Source organism: Scomber scombrus, chromosome 12 (genome assembly GCF_963691925.1).
Source record: "Scomber scombrus chromosome 12, fScoSco1.1, whole genome shotgun sequence".
In the NCBI taxonomy this organism is placed as follows: domain Eukaryota; kingdom Metazoa; phylum Chordata; class Actinopteri; order Scombriformes; family Scombridae; genus Scomber; species Scomber scombrus.
Window position 1 is genome coordinate 13,384,694 of NC_084981.1, and position 24,196 is coordinate 13,408,889.

General features: G+C 37.1%; 1 protein-coding gene across 2 annotated transcripts; it reads left to right on the forward strand.

Annotated features, from left to right (window-relative positions):
• The first annotated feature begins 3,691 nt into the window (after positions 1–3,691).
• elovl5 (ELOVL fatty acid elongase 5) lies at positions 3,692–22,052 on the forward strand. Of its 2 annotated transcripts, none has more exons than XM_062430169.1 (8): positions 3,692–3,822; positions 10,367–10,431; positions 10,759–10,946; positions 13,770–13,847; positions 14,451–14,622; positions 15,225–15,349; positions 15,711–15,845; positions 17,806–22,052. In XM_062430169.1, exons 2-8 carry the CDS (start codon positions 10,374–10,376, stop codon positions 17,932–17,934), a joined length of 885 nt encoding a protein of 294 aa, XP_062286153.1. In that variant the 5' UTR covers positions 3,692–3,822; positions 10,367–10,373; the 3' UTR covers positions 17,935–22,052. The 2 variants fall into 2 exon arrangements, with proteins under 2 accessions (XP_062286153.1, XP_062286154.1); XM_062430170.1 differs by lacking the exon at positions 3,692–3,822 and adding an exon at positions 3,907–4,053.
• Positions 22,053–24,196: the final 2,144 nt, after the last annotated feature.

Consider the following 24,196-nt stretch of genomic DNA (forward strand, 5'->3'; position numbering starts at 1 on the left):
AGTAAATGAATCCTTTTCCGTAGCATTTATTTATGAATAGGTTTAAATATCTTTTGTTAGCTTCCTCAAGCTTAATTGATTTGCCTCTATAAAACAAGTCCTGAAATCTTTCCAATTAGCTAAATTAGCAGCATTGAGATTGATGCCTTCAGTCAGTATATTTACATAAATGTACTAGTGTCAGTCAAAAAACATTAACCATTAAGGAACTGGAATATGGAAGTGTACATGAGAAATTGTTGAATATATTTTGCAGCCTGTGGGAGGCTTACCTGTATTTTACCCCCTCCCAGAGTTCAAAGGTCAGGGTCTGACAGAGCAGTTCAACAGAAACTGGTTGAGCTGGGCTTCTCCAGAGTCTGATCACCACTCCATTTTTAAAAAAAGAGTTACTATAACCACACACATGAAGAGGTTCTGTAACAGAGAAAACCAGGTAACAGGAGCACCTGGTTTCCCCCTATATCCACATATGCTTACAGAGAGGGGAAAGTACTTTCAAAGAAGGGGAAAAAAATCCATTGATTGGCTGTGGCATAACATGACATTCAATTCTATTAACAGACTTGTAATGAATATGAAACTACTACATTTTAAAAAAAAAATGTTATTTAATGCATTTTTATATCAGGGACCATGTACAGAAAAAAAACAATCTCAAGAAAATAGAGAAAAGATGCTCTGCACCATCTGCAGTCCCTGGGCAGGTAAAGGACCACTCAGAGAACACCACTCAAATAAGCCAATATACTATTCATACCCACACAACCACACACACCTCATTAGAATAAACGTATAACAAAATGTAGATATACAAAGACATACACATATAACACATTGATTTAAAAGCAGGTCACTAGAATGTGATATTAATGATGACAAGACTGTATACTTAAAATCCATTACATGGTTAAAATACTCCATTAACTGGCTACTGCAGTGTCTTTGGTTTCAACTCACTTCCTCAGGTTGTCTGTAATACCTCAAATATCCATCAGCCAAACCATGAACAGTTTCATCCACAAGATGGTGGCATTGAACCACAGCTTTATATAACACATTGCCTTGATTTGACCTCTTGGGCCAGATAATGATTATGGCGGGTGCAGACCCACCCTGTCGAGAGCACAGGGTGGAGGGACCTATCAATGACTCATGCCTTCCACAAACGTCAATATCTTCTTAAAGGAACAACCGTTTTTAAAATCATCATAGCACTCTATTGGCAGACTCTACTGGCTGTGCTTCAAGAGATAATTTGATGCTTTTTCAATGAGGTTTGCATTGGATACAAACATTCTGGAGACAGTAAATTAAGTGGTGTCCAGTGATTTGGAGTTGGCTGTGTGAGATTTTACTCCACAGTTGCCTTAAAGAAGCAGGGTGGTGACCAGAAGGTTTCCGGTCAAATCTCAGATCAGCCGGATGAAAGTCAGTGAGGAGAGGAGGAAAGTATCCCTGTTGCATCACCATCTCTGAGGTTCAGAGTTCAACAGATCAGACTGTGACTGTACTGGGTAACATATAAATGTGGAACTGTGCAACTGTGTGAATATGATCAGAAGAAGAATACTTCTTTAAGCAAAACTTACTTGGACTAATTCAGTCTCAAAATGTGACCTGGACATTCCTAAATAAAAATAATATATAAACAGATCAGATGGTCTGAGATGACCCTTGTAAAGCCACATACTCTGGCTGTATAAAAAAGAAAAAATGATGCATGAGATAAAACTGTTTTTTCTTGTCCCTGTAGTGGCCTCTCTTCTTAGCACACTTTTTTTAATGTGCAAGTGCATCGATGATTATAGGAATTGATGATTAGATTATTATAAATGTCTGTCTACCAAGAATTATGATGTAATATTAACAGCCCATGCTCTCTGTTACATGGTACATAGAGTACCCGAGATCAGCAGGTGCCTGACAAACTTTTTGTTGAACTATTATATCTATTATATAATAGTTCTTGCAGCCATCATCACTGTGAACTCTGGTCTCAATCAATATCTGCTAAACTAACAGGTGTATTTGATCTAATGATCTTGCATAAATGTGACTGCTTATTTCAGCAAATAGTGGGTTTTTCCTACATTATATCTATGGTTGTAGTGAATTTGTCAGTGAGTAATATTTTCCAAGCCCTTTCATTCCAGTGAGTACAAGGAATACGTAAGTGAATAGGTTTAGGGAAAAATCTGTCAATACAAATATATGCATCTGGACTTCAAGTAGTATTTCCAGTAATCAGACGCTCTTTACTCTCACTTTTGAGTACTTGAAAGTCTTCAGTATGCTTAAAACAAGATGCTGAACAGTGTCTGAAACCCTCTTTCCAGTGTCAGAGTTAGAGGGGCTGCATCTGACAATTTTTGTTTTTTGCTGAAGTCATCAATCACACTTATTCTACCCAGCAAACCTCCTTTTTCATTCCTTTTGCCTTAGAGAGGAGGAGAGAGTCGAAATGGTGCGATGCTGTCCTCACTTGCACTAATCAAGACTACAAAGACGTATATGACACACATTAAAAATGATGATGCACATTAAAATTAATGTTCTAAACTTGACATTATAATCTAGGTAGGCTGATCAGATCAGAAAGAAAAGCAGAGAGCCCAAAATAAAATTCCTGTTGAGGACCCTCAGGAGGTCAGGAGCAGTCCTGGGTGCAGCTCATTAAAGCATGTCTGAAGCTCGGCACAGTTTTGCCAATTAATCTCCAGATATATTTTTCTTTTTTGAATAATCTGTTTAATTTAAATGTCAGAAAATTGGGTCGGAGGTGAGTTTTTCAGATTTCTTTGTTTCTTTGAACCCACATATCTTCCATGTCCACGTATTTTGGGTCTGTAAGTGGTAAAAAAAAAAAAAAAAAAAAAGCTCAAGTGAAACAAGAAGACCAGAAACAATGGTATAAATACTTATTTCACCAAAAACTACACTCGTTTGTACTGTAGTTTAGTACAAATCTGAAGAACATAACTTGATTATTTCACTTTATATATCTATCCCACTACATTTCAGAGGGAAATATTGTACTTTTTACTCCACTACAACTTTTTGACAAGTTTAGTTGCAAAGTATTTTGCAGATTGAGATTTTATATACAATTTATTAAATGTATTTATTAAATACGGTATGATGGGTTTATTGTCACTACAACTATGGCGCCTTGCAGATTAACCTACTTAACTGCATAGTTATATGCTACTTCAACATGTAACTGGCCTTTTTTTTTTTAGCATTGAGTACTTTTACTTTTTGCCAGTAATACATACAGGACAATAACTTGTAATGGAGTATTACATTATGGTATTGCCATTTTACTTTACTTTAAGGGTGTGAATGCTTTCTCAACCTGATTTTTCAATAGTAAGAATGTAAAAGAAAAAAGAAAAAAAGAAAATCAAGTTACAACTGGCCTGATGCTCTCCTACTCATACAGTTCTCACATGCTTCGAGTTAACAATTTACAGGAACTACAGCACATTTAACTGCAATTACCGCACGGCAGATATCCTTGATGTCATCTTTTTTGACTCTGTGTGTGTGTGTGTGTGTGTGTGTGTGTGTGTGTGTGTGTGTGTGTGTGTGTGTGTGTGTGTGTGTGTGTGTGTGTGTGTGTGTGTGTGTGTATGTGTGTGTGTGTGTGTGTGGTTGCAACACACCGGGTCACCTCCTGGCAGTAACCCTCCTGCAGGGCAATGGGCCAGTCTGCGTGTTCCTCCCACTATTTTCCACTGAGCGACAAGGCTACACATTGTGCTCAGACCGGCCAACCAGCCAAGGTTACACCGCCGTGCTCTCCGCCCGTCTCAAAAGGTAGGCAGTCCACGATAAACAGCTGCATCACTTTATCCACACTCAACATTTATCTCTCTGTCTAACCCCGTATGGATGGCTGGGTGACTTTATGGTGAGGCTTTCCGAGATGTTTTAGTTAAAAACGCAGCAGGGCGCATGGCGTCTGCAGGCGATGAGTTGTGGTGATGATGCTGAAGCTTTGACCTCTACTGTTACTGCAGCCTGGATGCGATCGACAGGATGCGATGGGTTTGTTTGTTTGTTTCTTTCTTTATTTAAAGCAGCTGTTCTGTGGAAGTTTCGGCTCTGAAATGAAAGGATGATGTAATGGGACGGACGACCGCCTTCATCACACATCTTGTAGTTTTGTCAAGAGACCGGGCAGCTCAGCGCGTAAAGTGCAGTTTAGATTACACACGTGTGACGCACGCCGATGGAAAATTACTATTGTGTTGTCATGTCGTCTACATGGACGCCAGCACGCAGACATAGCGTGATATTCACATTTATGACCATCATATATAAAGTGACATTTAAAGACATAACGGTGCTGCTGTGTAACTGTAGTCAGGGGCGGATTTAGTGGTTTGGGGGCCCCAGGCAAACTCTGTCCTGCTTTATTTTCACCCTTTCTCTAACTAGTGTTGGCACTATTGGCAGTGGTAAAGTAAGTACTCAAAAAAACTTTTTTTCCGGAAGTAAAACTATTAATATGCACAGTAAATGTAAAAGTCCTGCATTCAATTTTTTTATTTAAAGGTGCAGTGTGTAGAATTTAGAGTGGCATCTAGCAGAACTGGCTTGGCACAAGTGGTATAATATTTAATTTCTTATTCAATAAGTAGTTTATAATCTCCAGATTATAAACTACTTATTGGCAACATAGGTTGCCATGTTGCACCGCCATGTTTCTACAGTACCCCAGAATAGACAAACCAAACACTGGCTCTAGAGAGGGTCTTTCGTGTTTTTCATGAGTCTCGCTTCCATACGTTCTCCTACACGTTTGGAAGGGGAAGGGGTATTCAGTTGGTTACAATCTGCAACCACACTGCTAGATGCCACTAAATATTATACACTGCTCCATTAAAAGTGAAGATATTAGCACAATGTAGGGCTGCATGATTATGGCCAAAATGATAATCACAATTATTTTGATCAATATTGAGATCATGATTAATATTACGATTATTCATTGATATTAATGACAAAAAATATAGTTATTGTCATATAAATGTAACTGTTTTCACATCCATAATGCTTCTTATGCTCCTTAATGTGCAAATCTTTGTTTCAAAATAAATCGGTCCTACTATTCACCAAAATTTAGTGCATCTCTTTAAAGAAAAATGTAAGTAAAAAATATACCAAAACTTCAACAAGGCAAAAAATGTACCCAAAATATACAATCAATAAAAATAAATGTGCTTATTGCCAGAGTATTTACAGGCAATGCCACTTTGGAAAAACAATTGCAAGGGGATAACATATCTTTTGTCCAGTGTTTTTACCATTTTCCTGAAGCCTTCAGTATCCACAGTGTTTATTGGACACATGTCTTTGGCCAAATGAAATATGATTGCATTGGTGATTTCGATGTGTCTTTGTAAGCTGGATGGATATGGTGATGCGCAGTTCAGGCTCACTCCTATGTCTGAATTGATGTTGGACGAATCATGTTAGCAACTGTTGTAACGTTTTTCTTGGCCTCCATGCATTCATCATATTGCAGTTTGTGATGTGTTTTCAGGTGGTTGAATATGTTAGTTGTGTTGCTTAGTGAAGCTGACACATCTCTACAGCACTCCTTGCCTATGATCTGTTCTTACTTGACATCACTTGCCATAAAACAGAAGGATTTCCTAATAACGGATGATGATCCACTTTGAGGGACAAGCGCCCCACCCTCTGTTGTGTCAGACATTTCATTTGATAAGAGAGATTTTATTTTGACTGACTGCTATCTGATGTAATTTTCAACCATCACTCTTTCAGACTGCATCCAAGAAACTTCAGGCTGCGCGGTGCAAGGAACAGCTCTGATTGGTTCACGCAGGCACGTGCTCAGACAGTGCTTGATTTGCTTTGCAGTGGAAAAAAAATGCTTTTATGCTATGGACAGAGGACGCATTTTCAATAACGCTTGATCACGATAATTTGATTGTGGGAAGCAAAATTTGAGATTATGATTAAAACTTGATTAATCGTGCAGCCCTAGCACAATGTACTTAAATATACTTGAAATGTGTTCAAAGTGGAGTTTTAAATTCTTGTATAATGCTGGATGGTTTAATCAATTATAATGCCTCATATTTTATTTGTTATATTTTGTGAGTAAAATCATTCAGTCAGGTAAATGGAGTAACATAATGTTTTCCTCTGAAGTAGAAGTACTCAGGATGTAAGTACAGTTGCATATTTTTTTAAGTGTTTTTAAGTTATTTCAGGGTACAATGAGATAGTAAAATAATTCAATATTTTACATATCTAAACTTAGTAATAAGTCTGTAGCTGTTTTGGCCTCTTTTAGTTTGGGGCCCCAAGCAGTTGCCTACATTGCCTGATGGTAAAGTCCGCTCCTGAATGTAGTTATTAGACCCTATTTATAGTATTGTTGTCTATTCATTGTTGTTTCTGGTGAGGTGTTATGAATATTCATTTTGCTGCTCTCTTTGGACTGGCTGTGAGTTTGAATGTCTTTCTGGATGGTGATAATGTTTTTAAGGGAAAAGACAACATTTATGCCATAACACAATATGTAAGATGGTATCCATTCTGGTGTCACAGTATCGATATAATATCAGTATTATATCCTTCCAACCCTCTAACTCTTACAGTATAATAGACAGTTTATGAATAGTTATCAGCTGCAGTCATAAAACCACATTGTATTCTTGTCCAGCATTTGGTGATAAATCCAGATGATGCATCAGTGTTTCGGGAAGATGAAGCCTTGCTCTTCAGTGGTTAATGACACATTTTGCATTTACAGTACTATCTAACAAATACACACTGACACTGACTGCTGCTGTTGTGGCTCATCATGATCTGATTAAGGCCTTGCAGATTATCATGTTTTGGTTCAGCCTAATGCACCTCTGATAATCAGAGCATGGATAGTGCTGTACTGCGGTTGATTAGAATAAGCCCTATTTTGTTCCTGTGGACAAATGCAACTATAAGTGATATGCTATTTCGTGCAAAGGAAGCCGTCCACCATAACACAGCCTATTTGGTAACCTAGGGAACACATTGCACAATATCTACTTGGACATTTTTTTTAAACTCCCACTGCATTACTCATGTTTGTTTCTCATTTCCTATTGTGCAACTCTGATTATTGAAATATTAATATTTAATGGATTCAAGTGAATACTTCTTCACACAGATCGAAAGAAACAAAGTCAACAAAGTCACTGGTGTGCCCTATTAGATTTCTGTTTTAATATCACATGACTGTATGTAGGAGCCACATGTAGATTGAAAGACATGGTTTAGCTAAATTTGACACTCTGTTTGCACAAAGCACAGAGTCACTTTACATTAACTCATGTTTTTTTGGCACTTCTCTTGATCTTACTTAATCTTATTTTTTTTTAGCCTTTTTTACCTTTTTTAAACGTTAATATATTATTGTTGTATGTATCTTTTTGTCATATGCTTGTTGTGTGTAAGGAGACCAGCAAAGTAAGAATCCCATTGCATTGTCTGAACCTCCGCGTTTTTACCATGCATATGACAATAAACGTTATGAATCTTGAACCTTTATAGATCTGCTTACATTTCCGTCTGTTAGTCCAAGGTTATTCTATTAACCCTTAAAGCTTTATTTCACTTTGACCTCAGACTTCCACAAATCAAAGTAAGCAGTCTGCAGTCAAAATCAGAAATCTGATTTATTTACTATATTCTCTCAGTATGAAAAATGTCCTGGAGTTTGTCTTTTTGAGAAAACTGCAATATCTCACAGTTTGAAGGAGGCAGAGTTCGTATTTTGCTTCATGTTATGTTTCCAACTGTAGGTGCCGGTGTACAGACTGTCCTGTTGTGCAGAAGTCAATGACATAACTGGACTGAGTTGAATGTATAGCTCAGAACTGCGATTCTTTTGGCTTCAAGGTCGCATTTTGTGCACAAAGCCTAAAGTGACACAGCGGCAGGATTGTGAAAATACCTCCTGGGTGATAATGAATAGAAAGTGTGTTATCAGGTTATCAGACAGAGAATCAGCTGCAGGGATTTGTACTAACTTTTACTTGGCAGTGTGAATAATCTTGTCATAACTTTATATAAGAGTTTTAACGGTTTTAAGGTTTTAACGGTTTTACAGGAAGACGTGGTGGTTGACCTGATGCTGTCTGGTCATTGTTCCACTGCTTTAAAGGAGAGGGAAATCTGGAAGTTCATTGTTCAAAACGACTGTGATGTTTTTCCAGGTTTAGATTTCAGTCAAAATATGCCCTGAAGATAAATGACTAGGGAGTCAAGACTGAGACAATAAGTTAAAACCTATTTGTATAAGAAAAACAGTCCTGCTGTGAACATCCAGACTTTCATACAGTCATGTGAATGGCTTTCTGCTTTATATCACAAGGTTGTGCTTACTGTCACGGGCATAGTGGTGGAATGTAATATTATAATGTAAATTACATACTGTTTATGGAAAAAGTGCTGGAACTCTAATTGACCCCTGGGGTAAAGCACAGCGAAAAGCCTTTTCTCTCTGACAGTTACACAGCTGTTGAAATCGGCACTGCACATACCAACCTGTGTTTAAAACACTCACAAAGAACAGAGTGATCAACAGATGCAAGCAGTAAGGCATCACCGCCATAATTTGACAGCTTTGGCCAAAGAACATGCACAAAGGATTTTTTGTCAAAGTAAATGTAGCAGCACTGCCTGAGCCAGACTAGAGTCTGGAGACATTAGGGTTAATAAATCCACATTTTGACAATCTCATCAACAATCTGAGAGCCAGAGAGTTATTGTAAAGTCTTAACTCAATTAATATGCTGCTATCTTCTTTACAGATCTGCCCATTGTCTTCTTGGATTCAAGGAAGTTTACAGTCATGAACATGTTCTCACATGAAAGATTATGAAATTAGTATCCGGTTTGCGATCCAGATCCACATTTGATATGTGGATCAGTTATCATTAAAGGATTAGAGAGATAAATACATAAAAACAAGGCAGCAGACTCAGTAAGCAAGTACAGATTTGTAAAGACAGTAATGGTAGAGAGACAAATGACTAATAAATGTTAGTGGTCTGATGTAGGCAGAAAAGAAGAATTGTAATTTAGATGTTGTCTTCTGTGGTTATAATAATCATGTATCAAAAACGTCAGTACCTTATTGCTGTTATCAAAACACCACTTAGATTTAATGATAATTTCCTCAAGCATGTCATCATGTTCACTAATCACACTGTAATTCAGGCAGATTAATTAGGTTCATCATATTTTAAGATGCACTAATCATTACTTTTATGAAACAAAAAGGTCAAATGTGTAATGTGAAAGGTTTTTCTCGTAGTTGTTTTTGTTTTACAGCTCGCATCTGGTCTTTTTTTTTTAGGCCAGCATATATTTTGAATTGTTTACAATGGGAGCGCTGCGTATTTACAAATGTGAGCATTGTGACAAGGTGCTGAACATCTACTCTGCTCTGAGCTCTGAGGGTTTGGTTCTTTTCTGGATGCCAAGAGTTACATTTTTTTGGATAAAACGCCCTTGTCTCTGTCACTTTTCACTCAACCATCCAATCCCAGTGGAGGAAGGAAGGCACACATACCACAAAGACCAATAGTCACATCCTACATGTGCTGAACAATGACAACAATGGATGTTACCCAAGTTACAGGGTCCGTCCAGCTTCAGCTCTTAAACAAAAGATGGCACTTGTCGAGATTCCTCGCCTACAAAATCTCATGAGCCCACACAGTCCGTCGGGTCCATCCTCTCTCCCTAGGTGCTTCAGTCTTCCTTTCATACAGAGAAAGGGCCAGAAAAAAAACACTTCATCTTGTACTGACATTTGTACATTCGGGAGGCTTTTTGTTGATCACACAAACTACAAAATTAGGTGCTACACAAAAGTCAACTACTTTTGCAGATAATCCGTCTCATAGCAATAAATAATATTCTTGGCTATTTATGCGCCAATGTCCAGAACTTTAACGAACATCACAGCATCGCTCTGGAAATACCAATACTAATACCAATACCCACTGAAGACAAAAGTCAGACGTTAGTGGATTGTTTGTCCAGCGTGAAAGGTACTTTTCATTCAACAGGTCACCAGAAACAAAACACAAGTTAATGTTGCTCTCAGTCTACTGGATGTGTAAATAGGCCTTATCAACTTTAAAATGTGTTTTGTTTTCACTTTGTGGAGTTCTGCCTTCCACATGGACAAAAAATGGATTACTGCTGCTTTAAGTTGTTGTCATAATTATAACTTTTTCAAGACTCGGTTAGCTTCCAGTAATTAATTATAATTTTTTAAATGTAAAATATGTAACATATGTGAATTATTGTTTGTGTGTTCTGTTTTCAGGTAACAAATGGAGACTTTCAATTACAAGCTGAACACTTACCTAGAATCATGGATGGGTCCCAGAGGTAAGTCATGTACATAAGTTTATAAAAATGCATTTCTCTGGTCTTACAGGTGTTGCAAATACTGTACTCAAAAATTTCAGCAGAACATAACAGTTAACAGAACAGTGAAGGTAAACATTACCAAAAACCTTTGACCCAAGTTTATTACACACTGTACGCAAGAATTCTGCTCAGCTTTTTCACTTTCTCGCTGCCAGTGTGTTGAGCAAACATTCCTCTGTGTGCCTTTCATTTCTCAAGTTCATCTGTGGCGACCAGTGAGGCCACCTTATCGGCCTCCTCTTGATCAAGTGGTTAAAAACTGGCATATTTTTCTCCACATTTCAGATCAGCGGGTGCGGGGATGGCTGCTGCTGGACAACTACCCACCAACATTTGCACTCACAGTCATGTACCTTCTGATCGTGTGGATGGGGCCCAAGTACATGAAACACAGGCAGCCGTGCTCCTGCAGAGGCCTCCTGGTGGTCTACAATCTGGGCCTCACGCTCTTGTCCTTCTACATGTTCTATGAGGTAAACAGACTGTGAGGCGCTGCGAGATGTGGTAAAGTGGGCCAGAGCAATCGCTGCAGTGCCTCGCTGCAGAAAGATTATAAAGGAAGATGAAATCAACCTGAACCAGAGGAACATACTCACTAAACCTCCAGTGTGTGAGGTATATCTCGTTTGTTTAATCCATACAAAAACATCAAGCTGTGGTTTTATGGAGGGGTTATGTTATGGGGTTATGTGTCGCAATATCACTTAGCTAGGGTACAGTTGCTTGGCAACCAGTGGAGACTCTGCTCCAAGAAATAGTCTTTCATATAACCCCTCATACAACTTCATTTTTCACTTCAGATTTTGTACCTAAACAAACTTTTAACCTGTTAATTAGAGATGTAGAGGTAGCTGTCTCTCCTTGTTTCCAGTCAGTATAGTAAGCGAAGCTAACACGCGGCTCCAGCTACACATTTACCAGACAGACATGTATGGTATCAATCTTCAAATAATCTAACCCTTAGCAAGAAAGTGAAAAATATTTCCCATGTCCAGCTGTTCCTTTCAAATATGAAGCTAAATCCAGGAGCTTCACTATTAACAGACAAACATTGGAGTAGTATTGAGCCTCTTTTCTTACTCTTAGCAGAAAAGCAAATAAGCATATTTCCCAAAATGTCAAACTATCCTTTTACACATTTGACTCTTTGACATTAGACGCAGGCCTGTGGCTGCTGGCCTCCCTCGCTGGGAACCACCATGAGGGACAATGCTATCAGGGAGTGAGAGGGACACAGCTGGATGCTGACAGGCTCATTGTTTCAGCCATCAAATCCCTCTTACGCCCTCGCAGACGTCAGCACAGCCCCCTATTGTTTGCTGGAAAACTGCTTTTTTATAAACAGCCGACTAAATAACTGAAATTGATGCGCTGATGTAAACAAACAAGGAATTTATTTCTGCACTGTATTAGCTGTTTAAAATCTCAGTTAACATAGTGGTAGTATCTGTTACTTTATGTACCTTGGAAACAGGATGTTATGAATCAGGTGTAGTGTTTTTGTGCATGTGTAAGTTCAAGGAGTCTATACATTTTTCCCCATCCAGCCAACAGTGCTGGCTTCTTGTCTTTCCGTCTGCATTGCGTAAGACCTCAGAGGTTGGCTGTGTAATTCATTAAACCCAGGACTTTGACAATACCCCAGCCATGGGGTGAACTTTTGGCAGTCTAAAATCGATGTCACCTGATGAGATGAATCAAAGTACATGGCAGTTTTGTTCTTGTCAACTTTCCAGGGCACAACAGTTAACAACATAATGATTGTGATCCATTTGTATTTCTTCATAGATTGAATGCTAGGAGGTATGAAATTATAGGTATCGTTCAGAAACATAATAAAATACTTTATAAAGGTTTAGAAACCAGAATTTACTTCATTCTGCTGCTGATTCACAGCTAATGGCAGTTTCTTGGCTCTCAAATTAGTTAGTGAAGCCTTTTACAGCAGCAGATCAAAGACAGTGGATCTATACTGATTTGGTGAATCAGCATTAAGCTACACTTCAGCATTCAAGCATCTACTCGCATTTGAATATTCCTTCTTTAAAGGGGCACTCCACTGATTTAACACATGGAAATCAGTCTACATTTAGAATCTGTAGAAAAAGTATTTTTCTTGCAATTATGAGAAAATAATCCTGATGATGTCAGATTCGGTATGGAGACATTAGAAATCCTAATCAATATCCTTATTTTTAAACCTGGAGTGCGCAATTTATCAACCCCTTCTGGCAGGGAGAGTAACTACAAAAATATTGCCTACTCCGTCACTACTGTTGTGGCTGTAAAAAAAGTGGATAAATTCTTTATATTTGATCCATTTATTTCAATAGTATTTGTAAAGTCTAGAAGAGCCTCACAATTTTTATATATTTTATCCCCATTCATTAGCGCAGAGCTAACGGGAACTAAGCGGAAATCTACATCCATGCATTTATCCAGCCAGCGCAGGAACGTCAAACACGACACCAGATTAAAAAAAGTGATAGGCTCAGTCTGCATTATGTTGACTCATTTGGCAAGGGCTTGACTGTAACAGACGTTCATTTAATGCAAAGGTTCTGCACTGCAGGTTTAACCTGTCCAACATACACTTCTATACTTTTGTGTATATTTTTTTATTATGTACTCTCTACTGATTGTTTAGCTTTAAATTTAATCTGGTACAATACATCATGCACATTGTGCATGGTCCTGTACAAATAAAGGAAATAAATAATTTAGTTGCTTTATTGGAAGTGCGGCATTTTTAGAGTTTTAGAGACTGATTGTAGGGACTAAAACTCAGAATATCTCAACATTTCATGCTTGAATTATGACCATTCTTTTTTAAATTGGTCTCTCACAACTTTATGGAAGTACCATATAGAGTCACTGCCACTGGAATATGCAAACATATGGGAGACATACACTCACTGGGCACTTTATTAGGAATATCTGTGCAGTCTAATGCAATCCAATTCAACTCTGCCATAAATTCTATTTCTACAAAGCTTATACATTTTCAGCTTTTGTTGACACTGTCAGAAAGATGATTATTCTACTTTATTATTGAGGTCATAGTGTGTGTGTGTGTGTGTGGGGGGGGGGGGGGGGGTGTACTGGTACCAAAATCAGGTTATCTGACTTGCCATCTGTGCATGTGTGTATTACATGAAGGGAGACGAAAGTATCTTTCATTTTTCACTCTTACATTTTATTTGTGCATTGCAGTGTTTCTCTGTGTGTCTATCTTGTGTTTGTAGTAACTGGGGGAAAAACCCATTCATCAGTCTTCTTAATGGGTTTTTTTGCAGCTTGTTACGGCTGTGTGGTACGGTGGTTACAACTTCTACTGCCAGGACACTCACAGTTCACAGGAAGTGGATAATAGGGTGAGTTAGTCAGAAACACTTATCTTTATTACCAGTGATTTTTTTCTTTAATCAGATCTTTGATGTCATTTTATTACAAAGTACACAATTTATCATTCTGTTTCTTCATATTATAATCAGAACAGCAAGGATATAAACACCAGTTACTATAGGACACCAGAATATATTTATAATATTAAGCAAAATGTGTGTCAAATCTACTGCTCTGATCTCTATGAGCCAGTACCTGTAAACCCCAGCAGATAAGCTGTAGAGACAGGGAGTCAATTTAATCTGACTCATGTCATCATGATGACTCTCTTCAGTGTCCTAACTGAGTTCTGCAGTGGAGGTGAAAACAAGGCTCACAGTAAAATGTGCAATGCTTTGCAGTTCTGCTGTGATTAAATAAAAAGTTTTATCAGCGTGTCACTGCTACAGACAGTTAAATTGTTTTATGAGTCATCCTGAACTTTCAAGGCCATTGGGAAGGAAGTCTGCTTTTGTTTTTTTCTGATTTGCACCCTGAAATGTGATTCAGTAAAGAACATTTCTTCAGGGATCTTTAATTATTATCTTATTTATATCTTTAACCTTTTTTTGTCCTGCTGTTTCACTTCTCAGATCATAAATGTCCTGTGGTGGTACTATTTCTCCAAGCTCATTGAGTTCATGGACACCTTTTTCTTCATTCTCCGAAAAAACAACCACCAGATCACCTTTCTTCACATCTACCACCACGCTACCATGCTGAATATCTGGTGGTTCGTTATGAACTGGGTACCCTGCGGCCATTGTGAGTGTTTTAACACAACTTCGCCCTCCAGTGACTCAAATCATTCCAGTAACCCCGTTTACTGTTTGGCCTCGCTACAAGCTAAATAATTCAAGTGCTCTAATGTTAAACCCATTAGCTCTGACAAACAGCCTGCATTCCCCACAAAGCCTGAAAGGACACAAAAGGACACGTATTGACCTGAACACTGCTGCATGTGTAATATCTTTATAATACACATGCATTATTAATAAAACTATTAAAGTTGCACAGAAAACAGGACACCAGTCTTATGAAGTTGTCAATTTTCTTAAACTGAAAATCTTTCTCTACAGTCTACAGTTTAGTATTGATTTAAATATAGCATGGCATTTTTGATCTATCAACACGTTTTATTATTCATCAGATGTTTACTATATTATTTCTGTATTACTTTACTGTTAAGGTCCTCTATTGATTTTACATGAAACTTGTTGTAATTGTTCCAAACAAAGCAGCCCATTGAAAGGTTTATTCCCTGTTTGATCATTTACATTTTGAACACCAGCCACTTGCCATTTACTGACGTTAACTGCTCCCTGTAGATGAATCACTTTCCATGTCTCTTTTCTGTGTCTCGTCAGCGTACTTCGGTGCCTCCCTTAACAGCTTCGTCCACGTCGTGATGTATTCTTACTATGGCCTCTCAGCTGTCCCAGCCATGCGGCCGTATCTTTGGTGGAAGAAGTACATCACACAGTTACAGCTGGTGCGTTCATTCTGTACTTTCTCCTCTTATTTCAGCAGCTATCCTTTGTAAAATGCAAACTTGTAAAAAAAAAAACAAAGTTCATTTTCATGAGTTAAGCAACAAAACACAGTCTTTGTCCTCTTGTTTGAAGGTTTTATTCATTCTAAAGTGTGGAGCGTAGGTAACTGTTTACACATTCAGTGGGATATTTTCTGCAACTTTAGTTTCAATACAATGCAGATGACTGGAGCAAAGTGACATTTTCGACATCCATTTAAGATATTTTAGGCTCTGGATCAATGAACTCTTTCTATGTACCCTCCGTTACCATCTAACTCTGGTGTGTGTCTGTATGTGTGTGTCATGGTTTCCTCCACAGATCCAATTCTTTTTAACCATGTGGCAGACAATTTGTGCAGTCATATGGCCATGTAACTTCCCCATGGGATGGCTGTACTTCCAAATAGGTTACATGGTCACACTCATTATCCTTTTCTCAAACTTCTACATTCAGGTCAGTTGTTTTTCCATTTGATTAATTGCGTATTGACAAGTTGAAAGGATAAGGATAGTGATATTGTCAACAAATCAAATCAAGAGACTAAAATCAACAATGATTTTACTTACAAATATTCAATTGTTGTCAAAAAAAACCTTAAAACCACAGCAGTGAAACACACATCTGAACTAATGCTTCTACATCACTGTGAGCATGAGCACTGCAGTTTATTTTGACTTAATCCCACATACACCATCCTGCTGCCATAAATACAAATTGGTGCACCATGTGTTTTAATCTGCAGTTGAAAGTAGTACTCCACAAATGCACCATGTACTCCTGTTTGAGTAGTTTTTACAAAAAAACTGCAGCACCCAGATTTCGAAAAAAGAAAACCTAATATTTGTGACCAGTTTCAGTGTGTACATATGGACTTTGGCCTGAGTGTTCTGAGGACAAAGTGTTCAGTGAGAGATTATGAAATAAAGAATTAGATTTTTATCATTATTTTAAAAAAAAATATATATATATATATGAAACAATTGTGCTTATTTTCACAATAACAGTGTTTATTTTAAATCAATTTTAATTAAATCCAGTAGCTTTTGTGTTTTCCAAAGTATTTTTTATCTTACAATGACACTTCATTCAATCACAGATCCAGTTATGTGATTGGCTGTTGATTCCATTTTGATCATTTTGTTTTAACAACTTTATGGTCATACTATATATTGTATCTGTATTATTCACGATTACCTATGTAATTCTGGTATACATGTATTTATTATTATTTGTTATGATTCCCAAGTATTTATTTATTTAACATTTAAGACTTTGGGCCTCCACAGAGAGATCATAGACTGTAAAAAATTGTGGACATTGTCACAGCGATGTCACCAACTGGTTTATGTCCTGCCATTTTGAAGCTTTGAATTGGATTTGGATTTTTTGGAGCCCGAAGTGACTATATTTGGTTGAAAGGGGGAAGCTGATCCTACTACTAACACCTAGCTTGGTTAGCAGTGGTTGCATTTACAGTCTGTGGTTAACTGTGATAATCCTTTTGCTAATGCTAATTTTCGCTAGCTGGCTTAAAACCATTAAAACAAAACGTACTTACCAGAAACCTCACAGGGTACTTTAGTTCAACCAAGCGCTGAACAAGATGACTAAAATGTTACAATTTACTTCCATGAACTGAAAACACACTGTGAAATGGCAGCAGCTACACCTATAATCAAATCTGGTTTCCGCCATGGCGACTTGCGTAATCAATGTCGTCTACTTTAAAAAAAAATCTTTTTTACTCTAAATGGGACCATGATTTACCAAATGAACATCATAATACACTGAAGAAGTCTAGCAATTGAGACTATAAACTCATTAGGAAAATGTTTACTGAGGTAATAAATCAAGTGAGATGTAGGGTCATATTTTTTCATAGACTTCTATAGATTGGACTTCTTTTTGCAACCAGTGAAGTCACCCCCTGCTGGTCATTAGAGAAAATGCAGGTTTAAGAAACCTCTGCATTGGTGTCGCTTTTCAGACCAGGAGCTACCTTCTTTAGAGACACAGTAGGAACATGAATAGGCACTAAAAGAAAGTAAATGATTGGTTTTGGTCTCTTCGAGGGCATTTGTTGACAATATGAAAAAGTATAAAATAAAGCCAGCCTCATGTTGTAATATTAATATTACAGAGAAAACTATAAATGTATTTTTTTCTTCCACAATTGTTTTAGATAAAAAAACAAAATGCTAAATTGTGTTACCTGGTTCTGTCACTGCTAACGAGTCGGCTTCGTGGATTTAGCATTTCTGTATGCTTCATTTTGCTAAATACATTATGAATATAGCCATTTGTGTTCTATCATGTTTTGATGATGTTTAATCATGATTCTGTTAACCTGTTAAATATTCAAAATAACACTATATTTTTATGTTTTTTTCTGCCTCTCTTTCTCTTCCACAAGACTTACAACAAGTACAGTGTTTCTCTAAAGAAGGACCACAAGAATGGCTCTCCTGTATCAACAAATGGACATGCAAATGGTACGCCATCTCTGGATAGCACCGCACATAAGAAACTGCGGGTGGATTGACATTTGAGAAACCGGCGTCAACCAATTCTCACTGTAGCGTGTTAGCTAATGCTGCTAGGAGGTATATCTTCTTATCTAGAATAGTCTAGCGTTCACTTGAGATGAAATAAGCCATAGCCACATATATCCAGGCTTTCCAGTGTTTTTGCACACAATGCTACATAATGCATTGAATTAAATTAAAATAGTTAAATTGAGAAGAGTATTGTAGTATGGTTAAAATTGCACAATATTGCCTCCCCAAACCCAGACAGGAAATTTACTCCAAAGCAAAAATCTCTTTCTGAGTTCAGTCAGCTGCTGAATTTTGCTACCAGCAAACAAACATTTTGACTCCTACAAAGATGCTTTACACACAGAAGGTCCAAAGATTAAAGCTCCATTGAGTGTGCTGGCAGCCGAAGATTTTATTACACTCAATGACGTCTCGGTGCAAACAACCAAGGGGACAGTTAAAATAAAACAGTGCTTACTACTGTCCTTAATGTGTAACTAGAGCATGCATCTTGTGTCTGGCTTTATTCTACTCCTGCCTGTGCTGTTGCATAATACTTAAAGGGCATGGCTGGCGATTTTCTTTAATTTACTTACTGTCAACAAACCAAATAATTAACTACATGTATTGTGTGTGCATGCAAAGCCTGATATATCGTTGCCCTGAGTGCTGTAAACCTCTGCTGTCCATAAACTAATAATGTTCTTTAACCTTGAAGAGTATGTGCTTGTTTATTTGTTTAAAAATGGCTCCAAAGAATAATAACAACGATCATGTTTTTGGTTCCTTACCAACTTGTTGTGGAACGTATCACAACTTCTTGACTTTGTGCTCCATGGTGAATTTATTGAAGAACTTCAGGACAAAGTCAAGAGGTTGTGATTCGTAGCACAAGGAGCTAGTGAAGGTTTGTAAACAGAACCGTGCATGCACAATGATGTATGCCATACAAGGAACTACTCTCCAGAGACTATAAATGTGATTGCTGTTATTAATAATATATATATAATATAGTCTTGGAACCCATTTCTACACAAATTAACGTGACCGTAATCTTCCTGGCAAAGGAACATGTCACCTAGTGACCCAGTGTGGCTCAATGACAGGTTTTCAATAGTTTTGGACAACGGAGGTCTACGGCACAGAAGAATAAGGCACATCAGACTTTGGATACACAAAAATACTTATAAGTAGGATGAGTTCATTGCTGGTTTGACTCTAGATATTAGATTTGTTGGCAATAAGAAAAATATAGAAAAACCCACCAGCTTTATCCTTTAAATTTGCGCTGTAAAGTCCTGTACTGCATTTCATAGACAGACTGCAATGGCAGAAGATGCATTTTGCTGTATATTTGCGGAGCAGGATCCCCAAATTGGAATATTTAGCCATCTAGCAAAAGCATAACCAAAGCTTAGTATACCCCATACGCTCGGATTCATATAGAAAACAGTTTAAAATAAACGTTCTTGAGCGCAGTATAAACTCAGCTTTCCTAAACATATCCCATGTTAGAAGAATCAGTTTTTGTCCTTTGCATTATAGTTACCGTGGCTTTATCCAGTAGCTGCAATTAGAACTTGAATCCACTGAGATTAATTAAGACGATGCACATTACAGTAGGTCCGCAGTGCAACTGCAACTCATTGATAATTCTCTAGCTGTCAAATTCATTTAGTGAATTTAATCATACTCTCTAATTCAGTGATAAATATGTTAAATTCAGATAAACCATACTATATATTTACTGTATGAATGAAAGCTCATTAGAGACCTTGCAAGCAGCAGTCGACAATACATTCTCACCATAATGTCCATTTAGTAGATGCTCTGGAGCTATTGATTGTATCACATGGTCTTCTGTATAACACATGAAGATCATGGTGTCAATAAAAAGCCCTTAAAATGCTCAGAAAATGAAATATCTAAAATTCTGTGACTCAACCCCATCTGCTGAAGATGATTATGTGACATGATTCACAGACAGAACCGCTACGAATGAATGAACCTTGTGGTGAGGTTGTTATTTATATTTTTGAGTCTTTACTTAAATATGGTGCCTTCTGGACCAGTTGATTTGGTTTCTAATGTAGCATTTTCATCTTTTCAACATGCTATCACCAGATTCATGTTGGTCCAATTCAGACTAATGTGTGTTCAAATCCTGTGCCTGAATCTTCATTTTTCTTCTGTTTTTCTTTTCTTTTTTTGAAATGATCAGTATCCTGAGTTATCATTCCTAACATATGTGAACTTTGCTATTGACACACACTAAACACAACAGTGATGTTGATCTTAGATTAAAGGAACAGCTTGACATTTTGAGAAATGTGCTTGTTCAGTTTCTTGGCTACTTTTTACAGTAAAAGCATCAAAGTCATCACATTTTTATGACGTTTTATGAGAGGGAGGTTGTAGAGATATAGCTATTTATTCCATTTACAGTACTGATTTCCTCTTTGTTCCTCCGTTTCTATGTTATTTTATTATTATTTTCTTTTCACCTAAAACTATTGCAAGGGGCCTACACCATAAATGCTGGTATAGAAAACAAAGCGCTTTGAATAATGAAGGTTGTGAATACAACGCCCTCGCTGTGTAGCCCTGCTGCACTGATTTAATTTAATGAGCTACTGTACGGCCTTAACCACTGAATGAACATGACACATTGCTGAAATGTATAGGTGACCTACTTATTTACATTCAAGTTCACTGCATCAGGAATTACTGTTAAAATCTGAGTAATATATACAAAGGCCACATTTTTTCTGCATGATGAATCTGGTTCACAAGACCTGTTTAACATGCATATACCACATCAACTAGAAATTGAATTATAGTTAAATTTGTTAAATTTTTTAGCCACATGTCATCCTTGTTACAAGGTTGAAGATAACAGGGTTGACATTTAAGGCTAGCATTAGCATTACATTATATTATTCCTGTTGGATAAAGGCCAAGGACACATACAGGTATGTAATGAGATATTACATGCATTTTATAAAGTGTTAAAATTAAAGAATATATATATATATATATATATATATATATATATATATATATATATATATATATATATATATACATATATATAAATATTTTCTGAAATCTGGGGTAAGTTGGGGTTAACATGTTGTGACTCACGCTTTACTCGCTGTAACACATTAAAAACAAACTGGGATTGTAAACTTACTTGTCTTCAGACTGTTGTTTTCCTTTATTGGAAATTACGTAGATGTTTCAAATAATGTTGCTTTAAGGAAATATTTATAATGTAATATTTAGAGCAACAACAGAGTAGAATGTTTATTGAGCCACGTATTTGGAATAATTTTGCTATGAATAAGTGACAGAATACAACTAAAGCCTACAGTCATTTTGGTTTGGTTTTGTTTCTATTGTTAAATATTTAATGATTTGTAAAAAGTTTATTTTTACATTTCAGTTGTGCTTTATAAATGTAATATCCAGTCATTTTGAGCAGCCTTTTGTATGAATATTTTGCTACAAAAGATGCAAAAATGTTACTCATATAAACATAATTTATTGTAAATTGAATAATGTAAATTAATGTAAACTTAATTCATTAAACAAGAGAAAGATTTACTAAAATGGTAAAATGTCTCATTAGCAATTCTGACTTTTTATGGATATTAACCTATTTAACATAAAGTAAAATGAGTGTATGTGAACGATAAAATAGATTGGCTGTCAATTAGTGAACCCTCTCAATTTTTCATCCAGCAGGATTTATGCAAGACTACATTTCTACATTTCTGATTGCAGCAATTGTTTTCTCATGTTGTGCAATATCTCAAATAAATTATGTAAGTGTGTGTACAGAGAGTAAAGTTTTATTGATAGTCAGTTGTTCTGGAGTTAAGCCAATTTCAAGTATTAATTGAATACATTAAAATGAATGGTATGGCATTCTTGTTGTGAAAAGAAGGAAAAAAAGAAAATATTGAAGGATACAAGACTTTGAATTCATTTATATTCTGATAATTTATGATGAATTTCCCAAAATGCTTTTAATGCATTGCTCCTAATGCAGTGTTGCTACCAGTCCTTGTAAAACACATCTTTTGCTGCACTGCTGTTGCAAATAAAAATACATGTTCAACCCTGTGGTTCATACTGTGTGTCATTGTCTACTGGTGGTGGAAACACTTTTCCTGCCAAATAAAATTCAAAGCAGGTAAAATACTGGTACTATGTTTTTTTCTATAACAGCAGAGGTTCAAATCCAGCAAACCTTTGAATTGTTACAGAAATAACAGCAGACTTTAAATTGGGGCAAAAACTAGCTCAATATAGGCACCTATGGTTCCTGTCTCCTGTGTGTGTGTAACTTTATTCCTGTCTTGGTTTATTGGTAAGAGGTTGTTCTTAGTGGATTGAGTCTGGAGTCAGCAAGGATGTTGCGAGCAGCTTCAAAAAGAGATGAGGCCACAGTAAAGAGGTCAAAACCTACACAACTTTCTCACTCACACATGAACTTTCTGTCTGTTTTCTCAATCTCAAAAAGTTGAGCTTTTTGATAAGGCTGAGTAGTAATTGGCATCTTTGAAAATAACAGACCAATCTTCACTGTAAACTAAAAGACTGCCTACACTCCTTGCATTGGTTTGCCACATGTAGGAATTAGTTGTACTTTTTATGTTGTCCCTAAACAGCGAGAAACGGATCTCCATAAATGGGTTTTCCTAAAAAGCTATCCCTCTTCTGACTGCTACTTAGAGAGAGGGAGTTTAGTAATTAGTGATCTCTCTATTCAGTCAATGGTGGAAGTCCTTTTCTACTTAAGTGGTAACACTCTGACCTCCTTGTCAGTTTTGTCCGCGGACTTCATGCACTGGAATTCTGTGTGTGACACACAGCATGCATTTGCAGGACAGAGCAACTGTTTGTGAGCTTTGGTGGCGTGTCTGCTGGCCAGCCACTGTGCAAACAAAGCCTCTCTCACTGATTTTCAGAGGCCATGGCCTGAGGGAGACAGAGAGGGCGGGGCTGATGGTGTAGAGGTTTTTTCCTGAGAACAGTGGTGTGGTTAGCAATGTGTCAAGTTTACTGATTTATGTCACAATGATGTGCCTCTTCCGCAGGTGGAGATACAGTGTGTCAAACAGGCCTCTCCTGTTTGTGTCTCAGTGTACGAGGTTTTCATTTTAGGCCGTATGAGGTATTCTTGTGATAGGTTATCTAATATCTAATCTTACACTCTACAAGTATTCAATATAGTCTTCAACTGTAAATGTCTCATTTCTGTACTGACTGAGTCACCTCAACATGATGAGCACTGTTTGGTTTGTCTCTCTGAGCTCCGCTGTGTTTAGATTCTCCAGCCGATCACCTGTTATGGAAACAAAAGCAATTATACAATTTATGCTGCAGCCATTATGAGCGAAAGCAGACTTCTCTTTACTTCAGTATGTTGATGATCATTACATCATTCATCATCTTGATGTCAAAAAGTTAGTAGTCATAGTCAAAAAAGTTCACCCAGTGAAGAATGATGTGTGTTTTCCCATTCATCTACTGAAGTGGTACACTTTTTCTGTGCATACCCTTTAAATGTGAGTTAAAGGCGCGAACCTATGAGTACAATTATTGACATCACAACTAGTCTGGAGCCACATGTGGAAACACGTACACTGAGGATGGACTTTTCATTCAGGTAGGAGACTGCTTCTGTTCGAAATGAACAATATATTCACATTCATTACATCTGGAATTTACGATGAGTGAGAAGGAGAGGATGTACATGTAATTATAAGAATTTTAAAGTAATTTGACATAGACAAGTAATAGCAGGTGAAAATCAACTCAGACTTTAACCCAAATTACTGGTTTGTAAATGTTTTTTTTGTTCTCCTCCAATCTTTATTAATACTCTCAAACCTGGCTTTTCTGTGGAGCCTTTTTAATCTAGAAAAGTAACAGCTGCTCAGAAACATATATATTCATTATTTTATTTACAATCTCAACAGAAGATAAGCAAGACTATAGTTAACCTAGACTATTTCCAATGAGCAGCTATAGGAAAGTCAACAGGCCACAAATCATTGCAGCCTAATCCAATACAATTTCAAATGTATTATTTTTTTTCCTCTGCAAATCCTGTTTGATCTGTCCGTGCTTGGTTCCCAGAAAATGTAATAACACGGATTATACCATGTGTCCTCAGCAAGACAAATGATGCAGAGGTCTGAAATGTCTTTTCACTCAGGTTGTGTAATATGATCTCTATAATTTTGATGTATAATT